Here is a 26068-nt window from a genome sequence, read left to right as displayed (position 1 = left end):
TGGATGGAAGTGTGCAAGTTCTCTCACAGCTCTTTGGTTAGCAAAGGGAAAGAAGTGTGGTCTCAGCTATAATTTTTTTTTTCTTCAAAGGAGAAAGTATCTTTTCATCTTGGAGCAAAGCCTTTTTACAGTACAAGAGACTTTAAACTACTGTTTTAAGCCATAATAGAATGACTGTTAGAGATCACTCAGGAAAATTTTCTAACAAACCCCATGTTTTCTTAAATGAAAACTTCCATTAAAAACTCCTGTTTCCAGTGGAGCACCTAGCAGGGCCACAGCATTGCTGCCAAACTGGTGTGACTGCATCTTGCCATGCCTGCATAAGCCACATGTGCTGTCATTGCACTTTACTTACAACTACCAGCATCATTTATTTCTCCAGCATGTTAAAGCCAGTGCATCCGCAGGAGAGACACAAAGCCAGGATCAACCTGTCATTTTGGGATGAGGCAAAGCCCCATTCTGATTTGGAAATGCTGAGCCACAGGAAGAATAATAATTAGGTCTGTAATGGGACAGGCAACTCCAGACACTGCTTTTCTTCACCAAATGGTGATAGCAGTAGTTGGGAGAGGTGGAAACATTCCCTCTGCCCAGGGAGGTCTGGAGCAGGATCATAACTGGGAGAAAAAAAGGCAAATTCTGAACAAGCTGTTAAGAGAAGCCCATAAATAGGTTCTGTCCTGCAGATGATTCTGTACAGAGTGTACTTCCATGAGCTTTGGGCTAAAGAGAAAGGCTCTGGGAGTGGATGTAGTACCTGAGGCAGAGGTGGATAGTCTGGGCTTTGCCAGGCTGGGGAGGAGCTTGGGACCCTCTGGCTTTTAGGCTTGAGCTCCCACTGCTCTCATTGCAGGGCCCCTCTCTGGCAGCTGTCCATAGCTTCCCAAGGGAGGCTCCTGGATCAGAGCTTCTCAATGTCTGTGGCACTCCAGGACACACCCAGTCCCTGCAGCAGGGACCTGCTGTGAGCTGCCTCCTGTCCCCAAAATCCCAGTGCCACCCCACTGACTGGAGGGAAAGAAACTCCAGGGCTAGAGGGCTTTCCTTGCAAGTGCAGCATTGCCCCCACCCAAATTTGTCAGAGAGGCAGCAGGAACCCTCTGTGGGAGGGGCTGGGCAGTGCTGGGCTCTGGCTCAGCATCCAGTACTGATTCCCAACACTTGGCCAGCATGGAGCAGCTCCTGCTGTGGCAGCCACTGGCACTGGGGAGCCCAGGGTTAAAATGCTGCTGGCTCCAGTGTCAGTGGGAAAACACAGCAAGCAATTGCATGACTGAGCTGCACGTCTTGCATTTCTTTGGGGCAAAACCAAAAAGCTTTCCAGCCCTTGTGGTCTTTCTGGACTTGTGAAAAGACAGGAAAAGGCTCTGTCACTCAGTCAAGTGTTGTGTCAGCCAAATTCTCTCTCCAGCACATCAGCCATGCATGGCAGAGTTTCTGGCTGTGCTTCTCCTCTGGGAAGGAGGCAGGGCTGAGCTGCAGGGCTGGCAGCAGGGGATGTCCCTGCCTGTGCCCTGGGGTTTGGAGGCCTCCCTTTGCTCCCTGCCCAGGCACAGCAGACCCAGAGCTCCTACAGCCCCAAGGAGGACAAGGAGCAGGATGCCCCATCCAGGGGCTCCAAGAGTTGCTGTGTGCAAGGCACTGAGTTCCTTTTCACTTTTAATGAAGCCATTTTTTCGCCTTAAAGGCTCTGTTACAAGGGGCAGAAGCACATTGCTGTGGCCAAGCATGGTGGGATCATGGCTCAAACTGGCCCAGTTCTGAGCTGGCTCCCACAGCTCCCATGGGAGAGAGAGCAGGAGAGGGGCAGAGCTGGAATGTGGCAGCAAGCAGGGCCCAACCATCTACAGTGGCTGCTTGCAAAAGCCACCTTTCCTGTTAATGAAGGAGTTAAAAATGAGCGTGGTCTGGCTTTATTAATAAACACTGTTTTCTTCTGCAGAAGTCCTTTTCCAAATACTAGTAAAGCACTTTGTGTAGCCAGATTCACAGCGTCTTCTGATGCAGAACGAGTTTATTTTTAGATCCCTCTCTAGGGTAAATCCTATTTCCATTGAAGCTTCACGCCAGCTTAGTTTTCACTCAGGGAGTTTACAGCAACTGGCCGGTGGCTTTGTAAACAAACACATCTCTCTGCCTTTTAGCATGGAGTGTTCTGGCTCTCCTGACATTTCTTCTGAATAATCTTCAATTATCAGTCCCCTTCAATGTACAAATTATCAACAAAGTAGATGCTGCACTTAATTTCAGCCTCTTCATTGCTGTTTGCCACCCCTGAAGGGATGAAACATCCCTGCTGTACCTCATTAGTGGCTCCAGGCTTATGGGGTGGGAGAGGTCCTGGGCAGGCATGGCCATGGGGAGCAGGAGGGACAATCCAGAGTTCATTTTCTCTTGGTTCTCCTTCTTTTTCTGATTTTACAAGTTTGAACTTCTAATAACCAGCATTTCCTTTTCAAAGAGCATTATGCAGAGTCTATCATACTTTTGAGGCTTTTGACATCTGGAAATAGGTTTTATTCCTTTTACATTACCTATAATAATCTCCAACTTAACCCCAAAAATATTCTAGTATTCCTTTCTACTTGCAATTGCATTTCCTGAACATGAAACAACACAAGAAGGGCCTCTCTGGTTTAGATACCACCTCAATTTGATTTATGAAAGCATTTGAGAGGCAAATGCACAGATCACATATGTACTTGTACTTGTCAGGGTGGCCCCTAACTACCAGCAACAAATCCCAAACATATTTCACATGCTTGGTCATTTAACACTGTGAAAGGCAAACAAGCCATGAGCTGAGCATCTCACTCCACCTAAAGGAAGCAGGAGGCAGAAACCACAGCTCTTCTTTATTAAAATAAAGGAATAGCCAGAGTTTAAAAAATAATAAAAAATAATAAATTGATGGCAACAACAACAATAATGATAATAATAGGAAAAGTCAACAATAAAATGTTTAAGCCTCTGAGACTGATGCTCTAGGACCACTGCCTGCAGTGGTGATGCTGCAGGAGCTCAGAGAAGCCCCCACTCACCCTGAGATTCCTGATGGAAGGAAACTTGCAGAGTTTGGGCAGTGCAAGGACAGCTCTGCTCCTGTGCTCTGCCAGTGACAGAGCCCAGTGTGGGACAGGGATGGGGAAGGGCAGCTCACAGATGATCTGTGTCACACAATGCAGGTGGGAAACTGCCTTGGCACGTCCAAAGATCTGTTTGATCCCATCCTGGCCCCACTGGTGTCACCTGAACTGGAAAATGCACATGGGGAGGGGAATGGAGGAGCATTTTCACAGGGGATTTCTGCCCAGGGGACTGCTGGTGAGCAGTGTTGAGCCTGAAGAGTTACCACAGTCATCAAAAAAGGAAAATGCCCTGGGATGGGAGCTGAAGGGAGATGCTGCTTATTCCTGATCCTGCTTTGCCAATTTATGTGTTTCATTAGGCTGGCTGCTGACATTTAATTGAGTTTCAACATGAAGGAATAAAATTTGGCTCAGGTAATAACAGAGATGTTTGGCTAGTGAAATAATAAGGGACTTTGAGGGATCCCTTGGGACTTGCAGGTCTTGTCAGGTCTTCATTTCCATAGGGAAATTCTGAATTGCCACACTGAAACCAACTCCCAGAGTGTCCCTACTGCAGCCCTGAAGTCCTGGTGGAGCTCCAGGATCACCCTCTCTGCCTTTGGCTTGTCCCCACGTGTCTCTTTCTCTTGGGTGGCTGCAGGACACTTCACTGGCACCAAGTGGGACTGTGCTGCTCAGGGCTTGGCAGGAGAAACCTGCAGCACTCAGGTGAAGCTGGGCTCGTGCAGCCCCTCCAGAGGGAATTATTTTATCCATAAAACACACAACAGGCCCAGGCTCAGGGTTGGTGACTGGGTGAGGGACGAGGCACAGTGGGAAGCACAGGGGAAGTGGGGCTGAGCCCCAGCCTGGCTGCTGCTGGTGCAGGATCTGGCTCTAAAACCAGGAGCTGATGGGTGCAGCCCCAGGGCCTGCAGGGCTGAAAGGATTCACTGTCAGTGCTGAGAGCCTTGTCAAATGCTGAAACCCTTCCATGGCCCTTCCAGCTCCCCTGGGGTCAGGAACAAGGTTCCTGGAGCTCAGCTCCCCGTGCACAGCCCAGTCTCCTTGGAGAGGACAGGCACCACCAGCAGCCCCGTGCCTGCCCACCCCAGTGAGGACAACTGGCCAAAATCAACACAGACACATTCAGTCAGGGTTTTTTTTAAATACATTTATTAACCAATGTTAACACATTAAATGACTCTATATATTGCTAGTCAGAGCAGCTTACAAAATGCCAGAATGCATCATAAACTGGACAGCCACAATGAATAATTACAATGTGCATAGTGGCTAAGCTCAACACTTTAATATAGCTTTATGATTTGCAGAAAAATTAATTTTAAATCATGGTTCCTAAAACAATCAATTGTAATTTTACCTAAAACTTATACAAAACCAGGCCACAATCTTTTTTTTTATTATTTTGTTTTTTTTCTTTAAAACACACAGTTTTCACGCTGTAGTAACTTGGAAATGTGCAACCGTGTCAACAGAGACAAAAAAGCCAAAGTAACACGAATCTTACTTTCATGCAGCTATCAGTTAAATATTACATATTCTGGAATGATTTTACACCAAAAATATTTCCACAATACTTGCTTTCATAGGGGTGGATCGAAGTTTTGGAACTCGTAAAGTAATCAAACAAGATCAATTTTTAGTTGTGAAGTGTTTTACAGTCACAACACAGAGGCGACAAAAGTTAATTACACATTTATCAGGCAATAATGTAGCTGTGGTAATACAAGTTACCATCTACTTACTATTTTTTCCAATCAACTTACCACTTAATTTCTGCAACATATTGGGCATTATTTGGCAGTATCTAGTCAATTAACTTATATCACCACTGTCAGTAAAAAGGTCAGGATTTCAGTGGTAGTTCACAGAAGTCTTAGTTATATTTTTGTCTTTACAATGACCCTGACAAATCCTAGAGAAAACTTTTTTAAAGGCTTTCCTCCTGGTTCTTCAGCTTCCATCGTTCCATCATGTAATTGCTTTCAATAAATATCAAAGATCTAAATAAATATTTACAAATTATTCCTCTAACTTCTCAAAAAATAGCTGGATGATTAATGGGCATATGACTCAGTCTAAGACCAATCTTTGAAAGAAACTAAAATGTGGAGACACTTTAAAAGAAAAGCTATTTAAGTAAGCTTTACATCTATTTAAAAAATTGTCTCTGAACATGGATGCAATTCATATATCTATATATAAAACAAACAAAAAGAAAATAATTTTTTCAACTATCGATCCATTCCTATTGGCAATGCTTCTTAATCCAGACATTCCGCAAAATACAGACTTTTTACAAATCACGGCATCTTTAATACAAGAAAATTAACATGCATTATTCTTCATTCTGAGTACAGTGATGGAGCTCATTATTAGGCAATGACCCATTACTACAAACATAACGGCTTCTGTGAAACTTAAGTGCTTTTTCTCCTTTTATTATCAGTTACAATGGACCAGGTGACACCAGATCAGAGGTGGTCAAATGACATTGAATTGGGGAGGCTGAAGAGGGGAGCAATAAAGTAATTTGTATGCCTCAAAATTCCGAGTATGAATAAAGGTAGTTGGGTTTTTTTGTTTGTATGGGTTTGTTTGTTTGTTGGTTGGTTGGTTTTTTTTTTGGCTTTTCTTATTCTTGTTATAAGCACTCATGTTAGAACAAAGACGAAATGTGCAAACTTCAAAATTTAAATATTCATTTTTTCTCTAAGATCCAGCTCAGTAAAAGATTACCCCAGTTCCCTGTGATTTTTAACTACAAGATCAAAGCTAATATTTTGTTATAAAAGTTATATATTGAAAAGAAATAATGAAAATAAAACACAGTTGGGAAATATTTAAGAAAAAATACGCAGGACTAGCACCTGCTGTGTCAACCCTGTTCCCTAAATTCAATCATGTACCCACTGGTATAACCAATAGATAATGCCTTTAAACAGTAAAATTAAGCTGAACAAAACCAGCTCAACAAGGTTAAGAAATAAATGTTACAACATCAAGGTAGTATGCTTCGTTTTTCTGAAACAGTTCTGTACTTCTTACATTCAGAACTAGTTTTTAAATGTTCCTTTTGTTAAACTTGCATCATTTTTTTGTTTTTAGATCTGCTGTTTTTAAAGATTAAAATCTCTGTAAAACCTAAAAATGTCTTAAAATTTGCTGAAAATGCAACAAATCCTCTAGTTTAAAATTATTTGAAGTAACCTGCTCCCACAGATGTTCAATTCATTTTTGCCAACAAAATTTTGGAGGAGCATTTTTAACAGAAGACTGAAATAACTGTGCAAAATTTCTTTTACGAAAAGTGTTTAAAGGCTGGTGCAAAATGGGAAGCAAATTCTAAACAATTTTGGCTTTTTTTTTTTTCTTTTTTGGAAACAAAAACCGCTCTGTCTGAGAATAGCAATCATTGGGGTGGTGCTCTAGGGGAGGAATAACTCTTTCATCTTTTCCTGCGGCAGGTACGTTTGTGTTCGGCATGCCAGTGCTCCTGCTGACACTTGATGGAGCAGTAGGAAGTGTTCCAGCAGCAGTGGTACATGGCCTCCTCTTCACAGTTATAGCACTGGGGAGAACAAAGGAGAAGGGATTATTCATTCCCCTGGCAGGACCCCTCCTCACCAGCATTCCCCCAGCCCTGCTCACACCCAATGCTCCTCTTATTTCTGCTCGGGGGCACCCAGGGGCGTGAGGGCATTTCTCACTCGTGCTGAGTGAAGCAGCAATCTTCAGCAAATCTGCACGATGCTTTCCTATTTTTCAGACTTTGGATTATTGCTTTTCAAAAAATCATCTCTCACTTAAAAAAACTCAGAATGGTGAGCTGACATTTTAGCCACACAGCACAGGAACCATCTTTTACCCTACATTTGTGTAATAGCACCCTGATCTATGTCTTAAAAGCTACAATAAATCAACAGGTGCTGCTGGCATGAGCAGGCTGTGCACAGGCTTGAAAATCAGTGTTTCTGAGGTTTCTTTATAAGCCTGACCTGCCCAGAGGTAGCTGGGGAAGATCCTTTTGGTCTAGAAAATCTCAAAAGTCACAACAATAACATCCCAGGAGACAAGAATCATCGGTTTGTTAGAGCCCATCTGGGGTCAGCTTGCAAGGATGCTGCTGTCATTTTGGGTTGCTGACTGCCAGCCAGCACTGCCACCTCCTGAAAGGAAAACCTTGTGCTCAATCAGTGCTACTGAACAGATGAAAAAAGCATTTTTTCCTCCAAGCCTTAGATAAACCCAAGAAGGGCTTGGCTACCTGGGCTCTTGCCCTTTGTCATGCCTGCTGGAACTGCACAAAACTCCTGAAAGAAAGGTGCTGCACAGCCCATGATTTATGCAGAATTATTTGGCTCTGGGGAAAGCTGCAGCAAAGATGATTTCTGCCTCAGAACACAGAAAACACCTCCAGCTTTCTGACAGCTGGAAGAGCTACTTGGAAAATAACCTGTGACCTCTGAGGAACTAAGAAAGGGAATGCAACATCGTGGTCAGCACTACAGGTGGCCACCAAGGAGGTACAGTACCCACACAGGCAGTGTGCCCTGTCTCCAGGTGGGGTTATGCCCCTTAAGGGAATGCTGCAAAAGCATTAACCATCATTTTGACAAAACTCCATAAAGTAAGGTGGCATTGCTGCTAAAGGTCCCATTTATACTTCTGTGTATGTGTCCTGCAGAGCCAGCTTCTAACAACCTCGGGTTTGTCTTTCTGAATTTGGTCTGCTCCAAATCAGGAAGCATCTTGAGGAAATCTGGTCTGAAATGCTTATGGTGATGGGGAACCAGTGGGAGGGATATCACACAGTCTGTGCAGGCTGCTCTCAAACCACAGAATAACACACCATTTACTTTTTATGTCCTGTCTAGCTACAGCTTTGCTAATAAAACAGGGAATTACAAAGAAAACAAACCCAACTGCCTCAAAAGAAAAACCACAACAACCCACACTGCTGAAAGACAGTTCCAAGGAAGCCAGCATTTACATTGACTAAACTGATAACCATTTATTTACATCAGCAATAAAGAGACTGCCCTAGCTGTGTAAGAAGGGAACCTCTTCATTTTCCTTTCATAATTTAGCTCCTGGGAAGTTTATTTGTAAAAATGTCTGCAAACAAGTGTCCTCTTGAGAGCTGTTTTCCTGGTTTTTCATGTTGCTGGCTGCCCACAAGCCTGTGGGAGCCATTAGGATCATCTGCTGGAAAGGTGCAGGGAACATCTGTGTCTCTCCATTATGTACAGCATGGGCCTCAGCCCAGAGACTAAATTCACATCTGCTGGCTTGGAGAGATCAAAAAATGCTACAACAGGAGAGGACAACTGATCTGTGGGTCCTGCACTTCCCTTTTCATATGCTGGCCATAAGTGTGGGATGTAAATCTCCACTTACAAAAGGAAAATAGTGTCATCTGTGCTGGTACCAGCACATGTGGCACTGGAGGCAAAATGCCAGCTGGCCTCAGGCCTCCTCTTTTCTTTGTATTTTCCTCTTTCTAATCGTTATCAATCACTTGGGGTTTTATTTCAGACAGTACACATCACAGACAATGTTCATTCACTTAAAGACCACCTGTTGCAAGTTAAAATAAGTATATGTGCAAATAAATTTGAAAGAGAAGTCAAAAGTTAAAAGCTGTCTATGGAAATGATCTATGCACCAATTTAAATGAGACTTATAGACAAATAAAGGAACTTGGAGAAGCTAAAACAGAAACATTGTCAAGACCAGCACTCCAGCCTGCACCCTGGAGGCCATCGAGCTGCATAATCTCATTATTGTTCTTTCTGCCTTTACACTTCTTCATTTTGTTTGCTATTTACTTGAGATTTCTGCATTAAACCCAAATTTTCTGAAGGTATAAAAATGAAATTGGGCTAAGCCAAGGAGATTGTGACCAGCTAGACAAAGAGGAACTGTTGTTCTTTAACTATGCATTAGTCTTCTGAGGGCTGGAAGCACATCCTATGTCCCTGAAAATGATCCCTTCATCCCAACTGGACTTTTCTTTTTAGGTATGAGAAAAAGACAAATACAGTGTGAATAATAGCAGCTCTATTCCCAAACCTAGACATCAGCATTACACAAAAACAGAGGTCTCTGCTCCTAATTAAAAAGCAAAGCCACCAAAACTCATTTAGTATGTGTGTTAATTACATGAGATTTTGGTAAGGAGGTATCATTATAATAGCAGCATACAAGTGCAGTACTGCACACCAGGGACTGTCATTAGTACCACTGAAGGAAGAATCACTGGGGAGTTGTGTAATTGGACCAAGTCCAGCTGCCTGGGGCTGTGTGTTGGCAGGCAGATCCATCAGCTTGAATGCAGAGGTGTTTATCCTGACCTCCCTCTCCTGCCACATGCAAACCAGCTGCCTGCATGATGCCTTCATTTAGGGTGGTGATTGACAGATAGTTTGAGGCCATAGAAATAGGCAAGACTGTCAAATACTCTTTCTGTCTTTTGATTGTTTTTCTCAGTAGAGAGGCTTTAAGCCCTCATTAATAAATTCAGTGATGTGGTACCAGGGCACTTTCTGATTAGTCTGAAGGATATGATAAAGGCACATTGGAGCAGATAAAAGTAGCTCCCAGTCATTCTCTTTCGGAAATTCTCTCTTCAAAACCACCAAAAAGCAGCCAGACCTAAGAGTCCAGCCTCACAATCAAGTTATTGTGCCCGAGTTACTGCATGTCAGCTGAATGGTGACAGTGGTTCACATGTGTGCTCTTCACTTCTGACAGAACAGAGGTAATTTGACATATTCTGTAGTGGGCAAAGGCAATTCCACTTCCCTCTCCAGTGCCACAGGCGAGCACATGCAGCAGCATCTGGTGACACACTGAGCTCAGTAACTCGATCAAGTCAGTCATAAATAACTTCCTGGTCTGCAGAGACAGGTAGATAGGGAGTAATTCACATATTGACAGAGACCCAAGCACTGCACCATCATAACAGCCACAAAAATCTCTGTGAGGAACTGAAACAAAGACTCTACAGGAGCTCTGGCATTTGAAGTAATTCTTCTCTTTGCAAAAACCAAACTCATAACTGTGATAGTCAGTGACCGACTGTCTTGCCTGAGTACTTTTTCCACCCTTCTCCAGAGCAGAGTTTTCCCTGCTGGGACCATTGTTTCATGTATTACAGCCTGAAGAGGCTGAGAAGCAGCAAAACAGCCCTTTATAGCAGAAGGTAAGTGGGGCTGCAGGGGGGTGGCAAGCCTGCCTGTCCCTTGGCTCGTGCCATCTCCTGGAGGCTCCTGCTCCTTTGCAGCCCCACCAGTGCTACAGTCCTGTGCCCACCCCACCCCTCTATGTGTTACAGACAACTGTCACAATGCTGTGTGCTTCCTGAACAATGGCTTTGCTCTCCTGCTCTGTGAAAATTAACAAAGAAACAGCAGAGTCTGTGTGTGTGCCAGGTGCCAGCTCCTGAGCAGAGCGGTTTCCACTTGCACGCTGCTCCTGGCAAGCAGCACAGTTTATGGTGTTAACACTTGCAGTGTTTGGCTAGGTGCTGCACAGCCATGGGGGAAAACACACTTCAGCCTCAGAAAACACGAGCCACAATCCAAATAAAACCAGGGAAAAGTTTGTGGCGTGTAACAACAGTGAGTTAAATGTCTATTTTCACGTATCTAAAGGGCACACCAGCATGGTTTTTGTAGCTGATGCTGTAGATTTGCACTTAAGGACCAAACAAAATGTGATGTCTTAAATATAAAGGAATATAAAAGAGCTGTAGAAAAAGCAAGGAGAGGAAAAGGCCAAAAGGATATCACTAATAGCCTTATTAGCAGGGAATCCAAATTGATGCAGTCAGATATTGTACCCTCTGTGGTCTCAAGATCAAAGGAGTGTGAACATAATACAAAGCATGTCTTTCACAGAGTAAAACTGCATTTAGAAAAAATATTTTTGATACTAAGATCTGATGGGACTAGAGAAGATGTTGCTGTTAGCACTAACAAATTAAGATGCAAAGTAATCAAAACACCAAGCTGAAATTTGAAGAAGATTTGCACCAGTAATATGAAGGAGAAAGCCTTAATGCTGAAAGAGCAGTGCAGTTAGAAGCAAGGAAGAAATCCCCTTCAACTGGCCTGTAGGGTGCATTATACATTTCCACTTACTCTCTTGTGATCCATTTTTGACACTTACCCACTGCTTCTTCTTGGTCTGGGAAATCAGCTGCTTGTGCTGACCTGCTAGTTTCTTAATTTCTTCTAAAAATTCTTCTTTGCACTTCTCCTTTACCTGCTTACATTTTCTGTCCATCTCTCCTTGTGCGTTGGCCACAGCTTTATTTACAGCCTGCCTTTTCTCTTCTTCCATCTCTGTACGCAGCTGCCAAAGACAGTCAGCAAAAGGAGTCAAGAGACAGCTATTGGAATGAAAAGTGTCTTATTTAAACCTGTACTCTTTAAACCTCTATTATTGATGCAGGTGGACATCACCTAATTAGAGATTTCTCCTATTTAGGAGATAAAAATTACTCAATTAGAGATACAATAAAATCAGATTTAATTAAAATAAAAATGGCACTGTATCTCTACTCTTCTAGGCATCTACAACAACAGTAAATAAGTTTTATGCATATTTGATCAGTTTATAAATTGATTAATTTATCTCTACAAATTTTGTTTTTTCTAAATCTACAACTGCATATAAATCTACAGCAAGTGCACAATGGAAAATGCAAATACAAAATAGAACACCCTGAGCTCACTAAGAGGTACCTTTTAGTATTCATGGTCAGTGAGGTTCCTTTGCCCTCACTTAGGTATCAAAATATTTGGTGTCTTAATCCTGCAGGATTAACACTTGAACTCCCTAGGTTCATTTCACAGTCTTTCATCCAGAAGGAAATTCATCTTCTCTTAAGACAGGTACTTAAGAGAGGTCAGACAAATCATCCTCCAAATTGCCCTGGTCTCTCCAGCCAAAGGTGACCAGGTCAAGCTTAGACATCGAATTTTTAAGAGGTTATTATTAGATAAGAAAATTCAAACAAATTTCAGTGACCCTATTTGATCTTTAGGTCAGAAGATGGACAAAAGAAGAATTATTTATGACTAGCAGTTAAACAATAACATTGTTTAGAATCACACAACAATGGAGAAAAAGGCTTTGGAAACAGATACTCATGAATGAACAATTAGTTTCACTTTTGGATCACAAACTGATTTCACCGGACAAGAATCAAAACCACCAAGAGTTATCTTTTTAAAGTAGGTGTGTTGGTATAGAAAAAGTCTAAAAAAGCCACAATGGAGATTATTTTTATGTGGTCTCTTTGGAAAATGTTTTTTATTCATTTTGGTAAGAGTGGTTGTTACAAAAATAGTCAAGAATGTGAAAAAATCCCCAAAATTGCCTCTCCTCAACCCAGTGTAGGTGGTGCTCAGTGTTACCTTTTCCACTGCCTCTCGCACAACTCTCTCAGTTTCTCTTTTGTGATCAGCTTTCATCCTGTCCTTGAAATCATTAAAGATTTTGGTGTATTTGTCGTGGCACATGTTCTGACACACTCCATCATTACTGGTCTGGGTGCTCCGATGCAGCATTTTTGGAGAAGAGGCACTTAACTTCTTGGTCTGAGTTGAGACTGAAACTTTTTCAATGGGCTGAGGCATTGTGGGAATTTCCTGGCTTGAACTTACTGCTTCAGTTTCAGGTTCTGGCTCCTGCAGAGAAAGAACAAACTTGTAAATCAGATATCAAAATAGAACAAGTCAATCTGTTAACTTTTCAGTTCCCCCTGAAGAAAAATGTTATGTGACTAATATCAGTGTAATTAATGTGAAAGGTGTCTGCTGAAGACCTGTAGTGCTAATGGGATGTGGGATCCCTGTGGAAAACCAGCTTGAGAGTGGGGAGGCTCTTGGGTCAGGCTTTTCTGACTTCAGCCAGCCTCACCTCCCCAAAAGTATGAAAAACCTTGGAGGCTGTGCTGGCTCCTTGGGATTACTAGAGGTTTGCTAGAGGTATTTTGCCCCCACAATATTCTGCCTAAAGAGACTGTAGTTGCATGCCCAAGTCTCCTGAATAGTTTTGGCAAACTCTGGGTTTACTCTGACCCAGCAGGCTGCACTGGAGTCTGTGATATTCCACTGACTCCATAGAACTGCTGCAAAGATTGATTAGTACTTCAAAGGTCCTTTGAAGATGAAAGGCTAATGAGAGTCTACGTTTTGCTTTCAATAATATAGAACTAGACTTGGATGACCACAGAATCCCTGTATAATTACACAATTATCAAGAAAGAAGTCACTGTTACTGTAGTGTACTGTGCTGAATTTAGCTGCCTGTGTTATTGCAATGTAACACCAATTGCTTCTGCTCTTTAGAACAGATTGAAGCTACACTCCTGGAAATGCTTATTGCTATTTGAAGTGTCTGAAGACACAAACCATTTTTTTTCCTAAAGTTAGATGTTTTAATGCTCCTTTAGCAGTGTAGACACAAAGCCTTGCTCAGGACCAGACTTTGTGCCTGTCTGTGTCATGAGGCATTGCTCCCTCCATTCAGAAGTCTGACTGTGTATTCCCTTTTGCAATCAATTACTCTCTAAGAGGTCACTGTGATTGACTTCTGGATCACTGATCAGAGCTAAGAAGGCAAATGTTAAGACATAAATATATGAAGCAAATTACAACATTCACTTGGCAGAAAACACAATAAGAATGGTGAGACATCCTCCTGTAATCTCCCTACCTTGCACTCAAACAGTTTGTGCCCTAGGGAGCACAGACTGTGTCACTGCCTGCATCCATGACACTGCAGCATCAGGCACAAAGGGGAGGCAGGTGCCCAGGAATTAGGAGTGGTCATGTCAGGCACAAAGGGGAGGCAGGTGCCCAGGAATTAGGAGTGGCCATGTCCCTGTTCCAGCCACCACAGAGAGCTCTGCTGCTACAGTACCTGCACCCTCCTCTGCAGAGGCATCTTGCAAGGAAGAAATGCACAAATTTTTCTCAGCGTTCCTCAGGCAGCTGGAACGAGGCCAGGACCAAGTCCTTGGTGGCTCGGAACAGATTTACGGCTCTCTCTGGAAGTGCCCCCTTGTGTACACGCGCAACAACGCAGCCCTTGGTTCCTGATCTGCAGGCAGGATGCACAGGGAAGCCCCACACACAGAGTGGATAAGGCAGTTCATAAACTTAATAGTCTCGATTGCACTTCCTGATTTCTGCTGTTTATGGACTTACTGATATCCTGAATTTTTTATTAAAAGAGAAATGTTGTAAGCTGACTTGCTTTATTCACGATACAGAATATTCCCATGATCCCACACATTACTTGCATGTGGGAGGCACAATTACATTTGTTAGCAAGGAGTACCAAGCTGTGGGGCTGGAACTTCCAAGACTAATACTGTAACATCCTAAAAGGTGACTGAAATTGAAGGAGTGTCTATTAAAATTTCAGACTTTTTGTACTTTGCTATCTCTACAAACACAGTAATTGAGGTTACTCACTTCTTTCTTGAGTTCCATACTCTGGTTACGTCGTCCTTTCTTTGCTCTTGGTTCCTGAGTAACCTTCAGCTGTGAACATTAAGAAAAGCATATTGAATCAAATAATCCAAAAACCAGTTTATGTAAGTGGCTTTCATTGTAACATGATGTGCCTTTTATTGTGAATATTTGCAATTATTTAGGGTATCAAATAGAAACGTTAATTAAATGTTCTTAAATGAGAAGTGCACACAATAAACTTTTGACATTATCACTGATGACTGTGACTGCACAAAGGAACAAAATTAATGAACAAGTTCTACCATTCAATTTGAACTTGCTAAAATACTCTTAACTATTCCTTTCTTCATTGCACACATAAGTTCAAACACTTGTTTTCTGAGATATTCCTATATCAGTGAGCTATACTTAGAAATCAGGTCTTGTTGGATGCCAGAAAACAGCAGTGATTATAAAGAGAATGTAAATATGTAAATATGGTAAGATCATCCAGATTGGATTGTAACTGGAGGATCATGGAACTTTATGCTTTAGAATAAAAGTCAATCTCACAGCAGAAACCAGGATGAGATCTAAGTGGATGGTATTTATCTTACAGTACTTGTAAAAGCATGCAGTACTAGCTAGTATCCTGTTACTACTCCTAGTTAGTAATAGGATATTGCAGACTACAGCAGAACAGTGAGTTTGATGGCTACTCCTGTGTTCCTCTATCTGGGAATGCAGTAAAACAGGTAAAAGCATTGGCCAAGTCAAGGATGAACAACTGGCATCAAAGAGAAAATATGAAAATGGACACTTCAGACCCTGTGACTGACACTTCTGGAAAAAATGGGAAAATGCCAGTTATCTTTTATTTGTGATCATTTTCCTGTTTTACCACAGGCTGTTGTATAGTCATATACTAGACTAGTGTATGACCAGCACACAAGACTTTCAATAAAGGGGCTACAAAGGATTAGCTAAGCAAACCAGGCTAAAAGAACCCTAAACCCACTTTGATAAGGAACAACCTCCCTCCACAACATAGAGTTTTATTAACTTTTAAGTTTTTAGTTCCAAATTGGGTGATAGACTTGTTTGACAAAAGGACAAAGGAAGAGGGTCAAAATACAGAGTTGGTTTTTTTTAATACAGACTTAGAGAAAGGATAGTGCTTTTAAATGAGGAAAGATGTTGCCAGGGAAAGGGTTGCAAAAAATACAGAGAAGCATCTGCAAACGATGAAAATCTTACTGCCAAGTCACTAGTAGTGAATATATAAGACCCTCTTGGATAATGATGATTAGTAAAGATCAGCTGTGATAAGGGAATTTCCATGTGGAAATGCAAAGTTTTGGATCTTGGCCATTTGTGCTCTTTGTTAAAACAAGGTAATCTTTCTTATTTTGCAGAATGATGTTTAATTACTTTAATCAGCTGTTGTTCACATGGTCCTCAAGTGCAATTTTTGCACCTCACTTTAGTTGGACCTGTTGAAAATGTCATAGCTGGTGCTACTTGTGGATCTGAGGGCAGAACAGAGCTCAAAGTGAACATACTCCAGCTGTGAAAAGGCTGAGCAGATACAGGGCTGTCCCTTGATAGGGCTCCAAGAAGGCAGTGTTGCAGTCCATCTGATATCTGTGACATTTGACTTGAACATTCCTATTTAACTTTAGAAATCTTGATCTGTCTCATCAAGGTGCTGTACGTGACAAATGCTTTGAAACTTCACAAAGGTCATCCAAGAAACTGAGGAAAGAGGAAAATCTATATTCCTGCTATTACTGAGCTAGGAAACATAGGGAGAATAAGTCTTTGAACCCTCTTGTCATCACAAACCTGCAGACAGAGCACAAGGCTAATTTAATAGCACATTAATCAAAAACACATAGTCTTTGTACTTCTTAATGAATTGCTAATATGTAGCAGCACTCACTTGCTCATTGCTAGTGGAAGAGATGCTCGACTCTGCCTCCTCTTCCCCCTTGTCCTCGTTCTTTGATTTCCAGAATCTCCCCTCGCGAAGGAAGCGCTGGTGCAGCTCCAGTTCATCGCAGGCCTTCTTCCATCCCATGCTGCGCTTCACGTGCAGCCGGTGGATGTTAACTGTGATGTCTTGAATGTTTTCAGAGGGGATCCAGGCCCTTTGGAACACACAGTGCATGGGTTCAGAAACATTGAATACAGGTGAAGGATCTCGACCTGAGAAACCGGCTTTAAAAGCAAGTTTTCACAATGGCAAATCACCGACAATTCCTTTTAAATTTCACTTTTTAAAAAACTCGACAGATTTGAAAAAAATGGACTTCATGCTCTTAGACATTTCTGTTATTATAAATACTTGTTACCTGTTGGTGCTATGGCTAAAAGTCTCTCCCATTTTTGATGAGCCACAAACCTCTCAGCACCATCTCTTACCTGCTCTCTTGCTAAATGCCCTCACTCTGACACAGAAACATTTTTTCACTGGAGGTTTATATGATAATCCAGTTTAGATCTTGACCTCTTTCCTAAAACTGTCAAGGAATGTACCAACTCATCACCTTGAATAGACACATGTTGTGTCCTGGGCCCCTGTCTGTCAGGACTGAACTTCCATGGGGACTGTCATGCTTCTTTGGATTGAGTTCATGCCAGTGACTTGGTTCCAAAGTTACTTTGTCCTCTTAAATGTGTTCAAGGAATCCTCAGAGATGGATTAAATGGGCAGGTCTTGACATTTTGAAAGGTTATAGCAAGCACCAGGCAACACTGGACATTGCATGTATAGAGTCACTGCCACCATGCACATCTGCCTAACAGTCTAAATACTCAACAAATGACATGTTTGTGAAAAGATTATTGATTCTTGAATATAAATTTAATTTGAGTGTGAAGTTAAAGTTAAAAAAATATTCTGTGACTGAGGCACCACTAAAGATCCTTTACTCACTTCATGACTATTAGAAAGTCTTGGTACTTCATATAAAAAGTGAAAAGATGTTATACACTGTGAAAGTTACATGAAAGCAATTTAAATAAACAGTCTCCTAAAACAGTTACTGAATTGTCTAGGTCCTTTTGGGATGCACCAAAATATACCATCTCCCAAAAACCATGAATTACTTTGGAAATGTCTCCTCTCCTCACATTATAGGCATATAAATAAAACAGTAAAAAAATGCAAACCAGCACTGTCACACTGCTACAAACTTCCCCAAATGCCAAACAACCAGCTGGAGAGACAACCAAAAACTCATCTCTAAGAGTCAAGTTTCCAATGTAAAGAGGGATTCTCTGAAATTGCAAACTGGCTCCCAGCAGGAGGCCTGTCAATGTTCTAGCAGTGAGACACAAACATTTGTGATATATATCATGGTACTAAACCACAAAATTGTAATGCCTTAGCTCAAATGAGAAATTGCTGAAGTCAATACTACTGGTAGAAGGAGTACATTTCTGCCCAATTTTCACCTTAAATTAGCAGGCTGCTACATAGTTGAAGAAACAGCTGAAGTTCACTTACTGTCTTTAATTAAAATGGCATTAAGGAACATGCTTCTGGCAACTATGGAAAGAGAATCTCTGAGCCACTGAATTTGGACACTTTAGATGTGCTAGAGTGAACTTTAAATTTTCTAAAACAATTATGGCAAAGTATTCAGTATTTCTAATGTTGGCATCAAGCTGAGCCTGGATTTGCAGCATGACAGATGAGACAAATTTTTTAAATATTATTTGTAAAAAGCAGCACATGGAATGAATAAATAAATTACCTTTGGTGGTGATGGCCAAAAAAGCGAACATCAACTTGATTGTCCTCTTTCTGCATGACTTTGGCTGGCCAAAACCCAAAGCCTTTCATTTTGGCCCAAACCAACTCATGATTAGGTATCTGGAAAAAAAAGTTGTACTTATTAGTGGATATAAAATATTATATTACTATGTCCCACAAATATCCTGTATACTATGTATACTCTGTAATACTATGCTAGTACCTTAAGAGTATGATTACTGTTTGTATCTAGTGCTATTTTCATTTTTATCTCTTACAATGTATTTCCTTGTTAGATAGATTGCTTGGATCAACGTTAAAAAAACAACAAACCAAAACTACAAGGTCTGAAAAGGGTATAACTGTCTATTGAAAACAGAGATCTTAAGCAGCCTAAAAATTAACTTGTCTTTCTAGATTCATTCAGGAGCAAAGTTTTAGTTCTGTAAGCTCCTTATTTTCTTGTGAAACTGTTGTAACTGGCTGATACCCAAGTTTTATAACCTATATTGTTACAGCTTTGAACTTCAATCAACACTTCACTTGTGTAAAATATCCAGGCTTACAGAGTCTTAACCATGCTTTTGAAACAAGCTCTCTGAAATGGAATATTCAGTGCATTAATGACACCAAAACTGCAGGCTTTCATACAGAAAAGCAAACAAATAAAAATCTGTGTCAGCAACATACACAAGGATAGCAGAACCAATTGTCAGGTCGCGCGTTTGACAAATAGAAACAGTTCTTGCAAAGCTGCAGTTCATCCAGCTGAAAAACAAAAAAAGGTAAATAAGCAAGAAAAATACTATTTATGTGATTTCAGTAGCATGCCTCTCCCTTAAGTAGTAAAATTTTTAAGCCCTGCTTGCTAATTTGGTGGAGTTACTCCCATCCATGCAAACTAAAGGTGTGAAACTGAGGTGGGCTGTGAGAGGCTGAAATTCGACCTGAAGAAACATGATTCTGTTTCACAAAACCCAGGCAGAGGGAGAAGATGAATTGACATATTAATGATCTATTATAGATGAAATGCAAAGAATAGTTCTTAAAATTCATCAAATATTTAAAGTACATTGTGAAAGAAGTAATTCAACTGCACAAAAGGAGAAACTGTGCCAGCTCCTCAGCTGTATTTTTTGGTTTCCTCTGAATGTGGAGAAATGTTTTGATGACAATTAACAGAATTTAGTAGGAATCTCACCTCAGATTAAATTTATATTAGTAAGTACAATTATTTCTAGTCCAAATATGTATTATTTGATTATTTTCAAAACTAAAACTTGAATATTAGTGTTTTTAAAATTATAATCTAGTTGCAAAAAAAAACCCCAAAAATCCACAAAACCAAAACAACAATAACAACAACAACAAAACCCAACCAACCAACAGCAAAAACCTAAAGAAAAAGAAAAAGGAATTCTGAATCAGATGCTAGACTGTCTGGAAGAAATTTGTAACTCAATTTCACACTCTTTTTATTTGGTAACATGAAGAATAATTGCTTAGATTCTGAAATTAAAACCAAGTATCTTGACTAACTCTTGGTTGCTTGGTAGTACTTACTTCATGGCAGGTGTCTTTGTAAAGCATCCTTGCTATATCAGCTTGTTCACTGTCCGCTATAAATTAAAAATAGATGGTATAAACAATCACAGTATGATCACAATGCTCACAAAGATTTGCAGCTGTCATTGCTGTGACTTTCATGCTGTAATTGTCGTGCTTAAGATGACAAAACATAATTTAACCACTTGGACAGCCCTTCCATTTAAAATTTTCTAACAATCAGATCAATATTTGTTTTCAGTGTCATATTTATATGCCACAATACTGCTTTTACACTGAACAATGCAAGTACACATCTGAGGAGCAGCAGCAGACACAGTTGCTCTTAATATAGATTCAGCTCCTTTCTCTGCTTGTGTCTAAATGGCACTCTGCAAATGTCCTAAAACATCTCCTCTCTGCTCTGGGCTCTGAGTGATGCTTCACTGAGCCTCCCTTCACACCTGTGTATTCCTCTCCTGGCATATTCACATCTCTCCCCACCAGCCACAGTGTGAATCCCCTGGGGCTGCAAACAGACACTGGTGCCACCCTCCTCCCAGCCTCCCTGATGGGGCTACATCTGCAGGGGTGAACCACATCCTTCCTGAAATGGTGGCTCTGGGAAACAGCACCTGGCTACAGCTTCTGGACATGGTGGTGGTGTTTTTTGATTTCCAGTCACTCACTTGTTACCTTCCCAGTGCCTGGCAGTTTCTCTGATGGTTGTACCTCCACACTGCACCAGCAGTACACTCCTGGTGTGGATGTAGCTACACTTGCTGTCACAATATGGCAGATATTGCCCAAAAGTAAAATAAATATGTCTATAGTATGTTTCTGCTGACACACTACAGAAAACCCTACCCTGCCTAGGAAAACATATGTATATTGGCAAAAGCCTCCAGTATAGACTGACTTAGGACTTTGCTGTAAAGAAGAAGCAGAATGGCAAAAGGGTAATTCTCACTAGAGGTTTAGCCAGGGAGATGAAAATAGTTCTGTAGTAGGTGGGCCAGAAAAGACCTTAAAAAGTCCTTATGCACTTTGATTTTTAGGGGCTTTCAAATTATCTCATTCACACTTAAGACTACTTAATACCAAATTCATCCTGGACTTGTGAGTTTCCAATAAATAAAGACAAACCAAACAAGGCAAGAAGGAAATGTAGCATTTTACCTCCATAGAAAATCACTGTGTTGTGTAGAAGCAGTTGAGCATCTGCTTTGAATTCCTCATAACTCCTGTACTTTCCTTCATTTACTTTCTACACAAAAGAAAACACGAGACTGTGAGAAACTCTTCAAAGTGCTCTACCTGCTTTATGCAGAGAAGCTTTCACAGAAATCTGCATTATGCAACACAGATCAGACACTGCTTTTCCTGCATACAAAATGAGTACTTACAACTCTTTGACAGGGTTTGTTATTACCTGAGCATTGGCTGCCCTTTATACAACGCCCAGAAGTAAAGTAGATTCTTTAATACTTGACCAAGTTTAAAAAAGATTTTCCTGGTTGTAACAAGGTGAATCTGGAGTAGCTGCAGCATAATGTGTGGCCCAGAATATTTGTTCAAACTGAAATATGATCCCTGAGGTGAACATTTTGTACCTTAAAATATCAGCTAGTTTCAAATCAATGTTGACTGCCTTTCAGGACTGAACTTCCAGGATCTTCACTTGATAGTCTGTGTTATCTGATGAAAGCTGATTGTTCCAGTCTTCCAAACTCATAACAATGCCTACATGGAGCCATGCAATTCATTTTCTTAGTATGGCTTTGTCCAATAGGGAATGCAGAGTTTTCAGTTGTGCTCTCTCAAGAACATCTATGACAATTCCAATCATCAAACAAAACAACATCAGCTTATAGAATGCTATCAAGGCCAAAAGACCTTTTATGGAAGCAGGAGAAGTTGACAGAGTGAAAGGAAGGCCTGACCTATTTTCAGGCTCAACCAGTGCTGCCAGCACTTCTAGACAGGCAGCAGTGCTGGTCTCCAAAACTGTGAGTGAAGCTATTGTTTATCCATGCATTTTAATAATAAAACAAAGGCTCTTCACATCTGTGTTTGTAAAGGTCAGGATATACCACAGCATGGCATACCAATCCAGTTGCAGGAATGAGTAAAGATGAATATGCTGTTCATTATGGTCATGTGCAGTTGATTTACATGAGTCATGATCAGACCTTTGGTTCAGAAAAAAGGGGACAATATATTTATTAGTACTTTATTTTTGGAACAATTAATGCAAAACAGATGTTTTGGGTGAGTCTGGTTTTTCATGATCAACAAAGTGATTGGCTCTTTATGATTCATTTAGATATTTATAAAGCTGACGCCCACACAAGGGCATAATGACTGAAATCAAAATATGGTCAAAAAACATTGGGCCAGAGAAGCACACATAGGCACTTGAGTCTATATTCACCCATTTAGTTAAGCAGTTCTCTCTCTGAAGATTTTAGCTACCTGCAGATCCTAGTATAACCTTAGTACAAAAGGAACTGAGGAATACTCTGTGTCTGAAAACTAGGCACCACTCAAAATGGTTTTACTCGATTACCTATTTATGAGGAAAAGTTTGACATGTTAAGCTTCCATATCTAATGCTGGATACAATACTGAAATACTGATCATAAAGAGAATTAACCAGGATTAGGACTTTTTAGACTTTTAAGTATTAAAAGACACCAAAACCAGTGTAGAAGTTAAAAAGCAAGTCACCCTACCTCCTGTATAGTAGGAACATCAACAGCTGAGTGCACCAGCCTTCGATACATTGGGTGTTTGTTGTCCTTCCCTTTCTTGTTTAGATCTATAGCCTGAAAGGACCATGAGACAGTGTTTGTTATTGCATTTAGAATCTGCTTAAACACATAAAAGAGGATTAGAAAATGCAATAGTTTGGGATATTTCAGGTGGGGACTACACAAGGGCATCCAGGGATCCACAACCATGAGATTACGTGTGCCTCAAACCTGACAGGTGTGTGTATGTGTCTGGTGATACTGATCCAAACCACAGGGCCTGGTAAGTGTGTGTGAAAACACACAGTGCTTATGACAGGAGAAATAAAAACCTCCTGCAGCCCTCCTCCCAGCACAGTCACACCTGGGAGCCATAATGATGCCCAGCACTGACCAAAGCTCTGTCCCAGACTCACCCGCTCCTTCATACGAGACACTATGAATCGCAGGTATGTGCTCATCTCTTGTTTACTTGTGTTTTTCTTCTTGATACTCTGCCAAACAAAAATGGGATCATATTACTATTTTAAAGCTGACTTCAAAGTCCAGCCAATAAACATTTTCTCTGCATTAACACTTGATTTAAAAAGGTAAATTTGAAGCACATAAAACTTTATTTCTTAGGAAAATTTTTTTCTGGGAAATTAGTAACACTAACACGCCACAATGACTATATATGTTGCTTTGAATTATGTCTGGGCTGAGACCTTCAGCTACAGAAGTTTTATTTCCACTTGTATCCATAATAGTTTGTCAAAACCTCTCATAAAAAAAGTGTCTAATTAGAATAAAGCAAAGAAGAAAGTCATTTTAGGGAGCAGCTAAAAATTTATTTAATGGTCTTTTTATTAGCAAGGCATTAATAATTTTAGTAAAATATGAAATAATTTAAAAAATAATATCCTGTACCATCTACAAATTATGTGCTTACTAAGCAAAATGACACCATCTGGGAGGAAGACAAATTGGGTCTAGCCAGTAGAAACTCAGAGCACTTTTTACTGATCAAGAAACATAGCAGTCTGGGATTTTTGCATTCTCCCTTAACAAAATTTAATCCATATTCTGGAACACAGATCACTACTTTTTAGCAGTCCAGGGTCCAGACTTTTTCCCTCTCATGTTAGACTATTATAGAGACTTATCCCCACCCTCCAAAGTATAACTAGGCTAGTAGGAAGCCCTGCATACCAAAAATGTGCTGCTAAAGAGAAGGTGTCTCTCTGCAAATGCCTGATGTGCTCTTACTGAGCAGCTTTTCCCATCCCAGCTCACAGCAGCTGTGCACAGCTCTGCATGGCCCTACAACATCTGGTTGGAAAGTGTTACCTGCTCCCTGCTTCTACCTACAACAGCTCTCCAAAACAAAACAGTGAAACAACAGCATGGGTTCCAGGTCCATTATCCTTAAGTGTTTCTAACTGCTCACATCTCCTGCAAGGCATTCACTCCTCCTCACACCTCCTTGTGCACTGACTGCCAGGCTGAGTTCTCCCTTCTCATGCCTCATTTCATCACTTGTGTGCAAACTGTGTGGACCAAACTGTCTGTTACACCTGCATCCTCAAAATCTGATGGTCTTTAGCAAGATCCACATAATTGTGCAGGTGATGGTTGCTTAGCAAACACAAGAAAAAAAATGAATCCATGTTCTAATAGGTAAATAAAAGAGGCTTAAAAATTATCAGTCACCAGAAGTGTGCTATTTTTTCACTGAATTACTTATATATGACTCTGGACATAGGGAGCACACACACTGAGTACAGAGCATCTGCTTTTACAAATTTACTTGGCGAGAGTAAAATTACACATTAGCACAAAAAAAGCTGATAGGATTTGATTGTGTCTCCCCTGCTTATATTCCTCCTGCAAGACACTAAGGACACTAAAAACCACAGGCTGTTCCCCTGTGCTACACCAAACTTGCAACCTATGCATCTCAGGATTGTACTTACTACTTTCTGGAAACAAAACTGTGCACAGCACTACCTGCAAAGCTGCTCATTTGATTGCTTAACAGCAATTAGAATCATTACAAACTGTGCTGAAATACCAGTTCAGTCACAAACCTACCCAGATACTGCATTGTGCATAACAACACAACAGCTTCCCCCTGACTGGGAAAAACTCTGTTGTGGAAAGGCCCAGCTCCAGGTATTTCTAATACCTACAGTTCCTTTAAGCATTATTTTCATAATATTAATGGTTGCCCGACCTTCCTTCCAAACTCTGGACTGACAGAGAATTTATCCTGCACTATATATCTGAATCACATTCTCTATATTCATATTTCACTCTGACTGCTGTGAGAACGTGCATTCTGCTGGAATTCCAATCACCTACTCAGTTTCTCATAAACCAACATTGCCACTGCAAATGAAAACCCAAATGTGCATTAAATTATCTGCATTATGAAACACTGCTGTCATTTTGTCATTTCAGGCACTGAAGTGCTGTGTGCTTGCTAATGACACAGCATTTTGAAAGACTGAAACTTATAAGGACACAATAAAACTCACATGCACTGACTAGTCCTACACCTCTTTTTCTGACATGGCTCTGAATTTATCATCCTTTGAAAGTATTTCAGAATTCATGTGAACCATTTTTCATGCCCTGCTGGGCAAGACAGTTTGAAAGAGACTGTTGAGATAGATGGTTTACAGCCCTATCCTGCAGATCATAAGAAAAGATAGATAGCTGGCTTTGTATAGTTATTGATGTCAGCAATTAATATCATCTTAAGCACCAATGAAAATTATATAATTAACTTGCCAATTCTGGCAAACTTTAATTTTTCCACTTTTCCTTCAATTCCCTACACTGATTTATTTTAAGAAAAACTTGATCTCCATGTTCCTCTACTAAATTTTGAAAGGTAATAAATTTAGGGAATTGGAGCCTATGAGCCAACAAAATGTCTTTTTATGGCAAAGTTGCTCACCCTTTGTAGATAGCAAGTTACATTTGAAGCACTTCATTCACTTTTCAAAAATAATTAGCCATTTAGGAGGTAGCATTCACACATTCTTTGGAAGTTATAATGGAAAATGTGTAAGTTTTTAATAAAAAAACCCTCCTTTGTATTTTGAAGACTTGCAGTGTTCTCACAGAAGTCAACCTAGAGCCACTTAAAGCAAGAAAATAGATCCTAGATGGGGACTATGATTTGCATTAAATCTATTTATATTTCTCTGACACAAGATAATTTACCCACTTTCAGGTCCCCTTTATAGGTAGAGTGATATAGAAGCAAATATAAATGAAAATTAGGTCTTCTAATTTTCTACTTTTCAGGAAACAAAAACTCCAGTAGTGGCAAGATCCACTATCTTTTCCCTGTCACATCTACTAAGATACTCCACTGGAAACCCTGTTCAAGTTTGTTTCAAGGAGAGTGCTGAGATTCAATCCAGCCCCTAGAATGTCAGGATC

The 26068-nt window shown here is 40.7% G+C and overlaps 1 protein-coding gene across 5 annotated transcripts in view; it reads right to left on the bottom strand.

The window, feature by feature from the left end:
• Nucleotides 1–4230: 4230 nt before the first annotated feature.
• ZMYND11 (zinc finger MYND-type containing 11) overlaps nucleotides 4231–26068 on the bottom strand; it is a 104291-nt gene continuing 82453 nt past the window's right edge. For all 5 annotated transcript variants that reach the window (XM_033052033.2, XM_033052052.2, XM_033052068.2 and 2 more), the window contains 11 exons: nucleotides 23050–23127; nucleotides 22616–22708; nucleotides 21060–21147; nucleotides 19899–19954; nucleotides 19026–19103; nucleotides 18337–18455; nucleotides 16518–16725; nucleotides 14597–14665; nucleotides 12530–12802; nucleotides 11277–11462; nucleotides 4231–6672 (listed from right to left, as the gene is read on the bottom strand). In XM_033052033.2, the coding sequence (XP_032907924.1) occupies nucleotides 6550–6672; nucleotides 11277–11462; nucleotides 12530–12802; nucleotides 14597–14665; nucleotides 16518–16725; nucleotides 18337–18455; nucleotides 19026–19103; nucleotides 19899–19954; nucleotides 21060–21147; nucleotides 22616–22708; nucleotides 23050–23127 (1371 nt within the window). In that variant the 3' untranslated portion in view covers nucleotides 4231–6549. The remainder of the gene's footprint in view (nucleotides 6673–11276; nucleotides 11463–12529; nucleotides 12803–14596; nucleotides 14666–16517; nucleotides 16726–18336; nucleotides 18456–19025; nucleotides 19104–19898; nucleotides 19955–21059; nucleotides 21148–22615; nucleotides 22709–23049; nucleotides 23128–26068) is intronic.

Source organism: Catharus ustulatus, chromosome 1 (assembly GCF_009819885.2).
Source record: "Catharus ustulatus isolate bCatUst1 chromosome 1, bCatUst1.pri.v2, whole genome shotgun sequence".
Lineage (NCBI taxonomy): Eukaryota > Metazoa > Chordata > Aves > Passeriformes > Turdidae > Catharus > Catharus ustulatus.
This window is presented reverse-complemented; position numbering and strand designations above follow the sequence as displayed.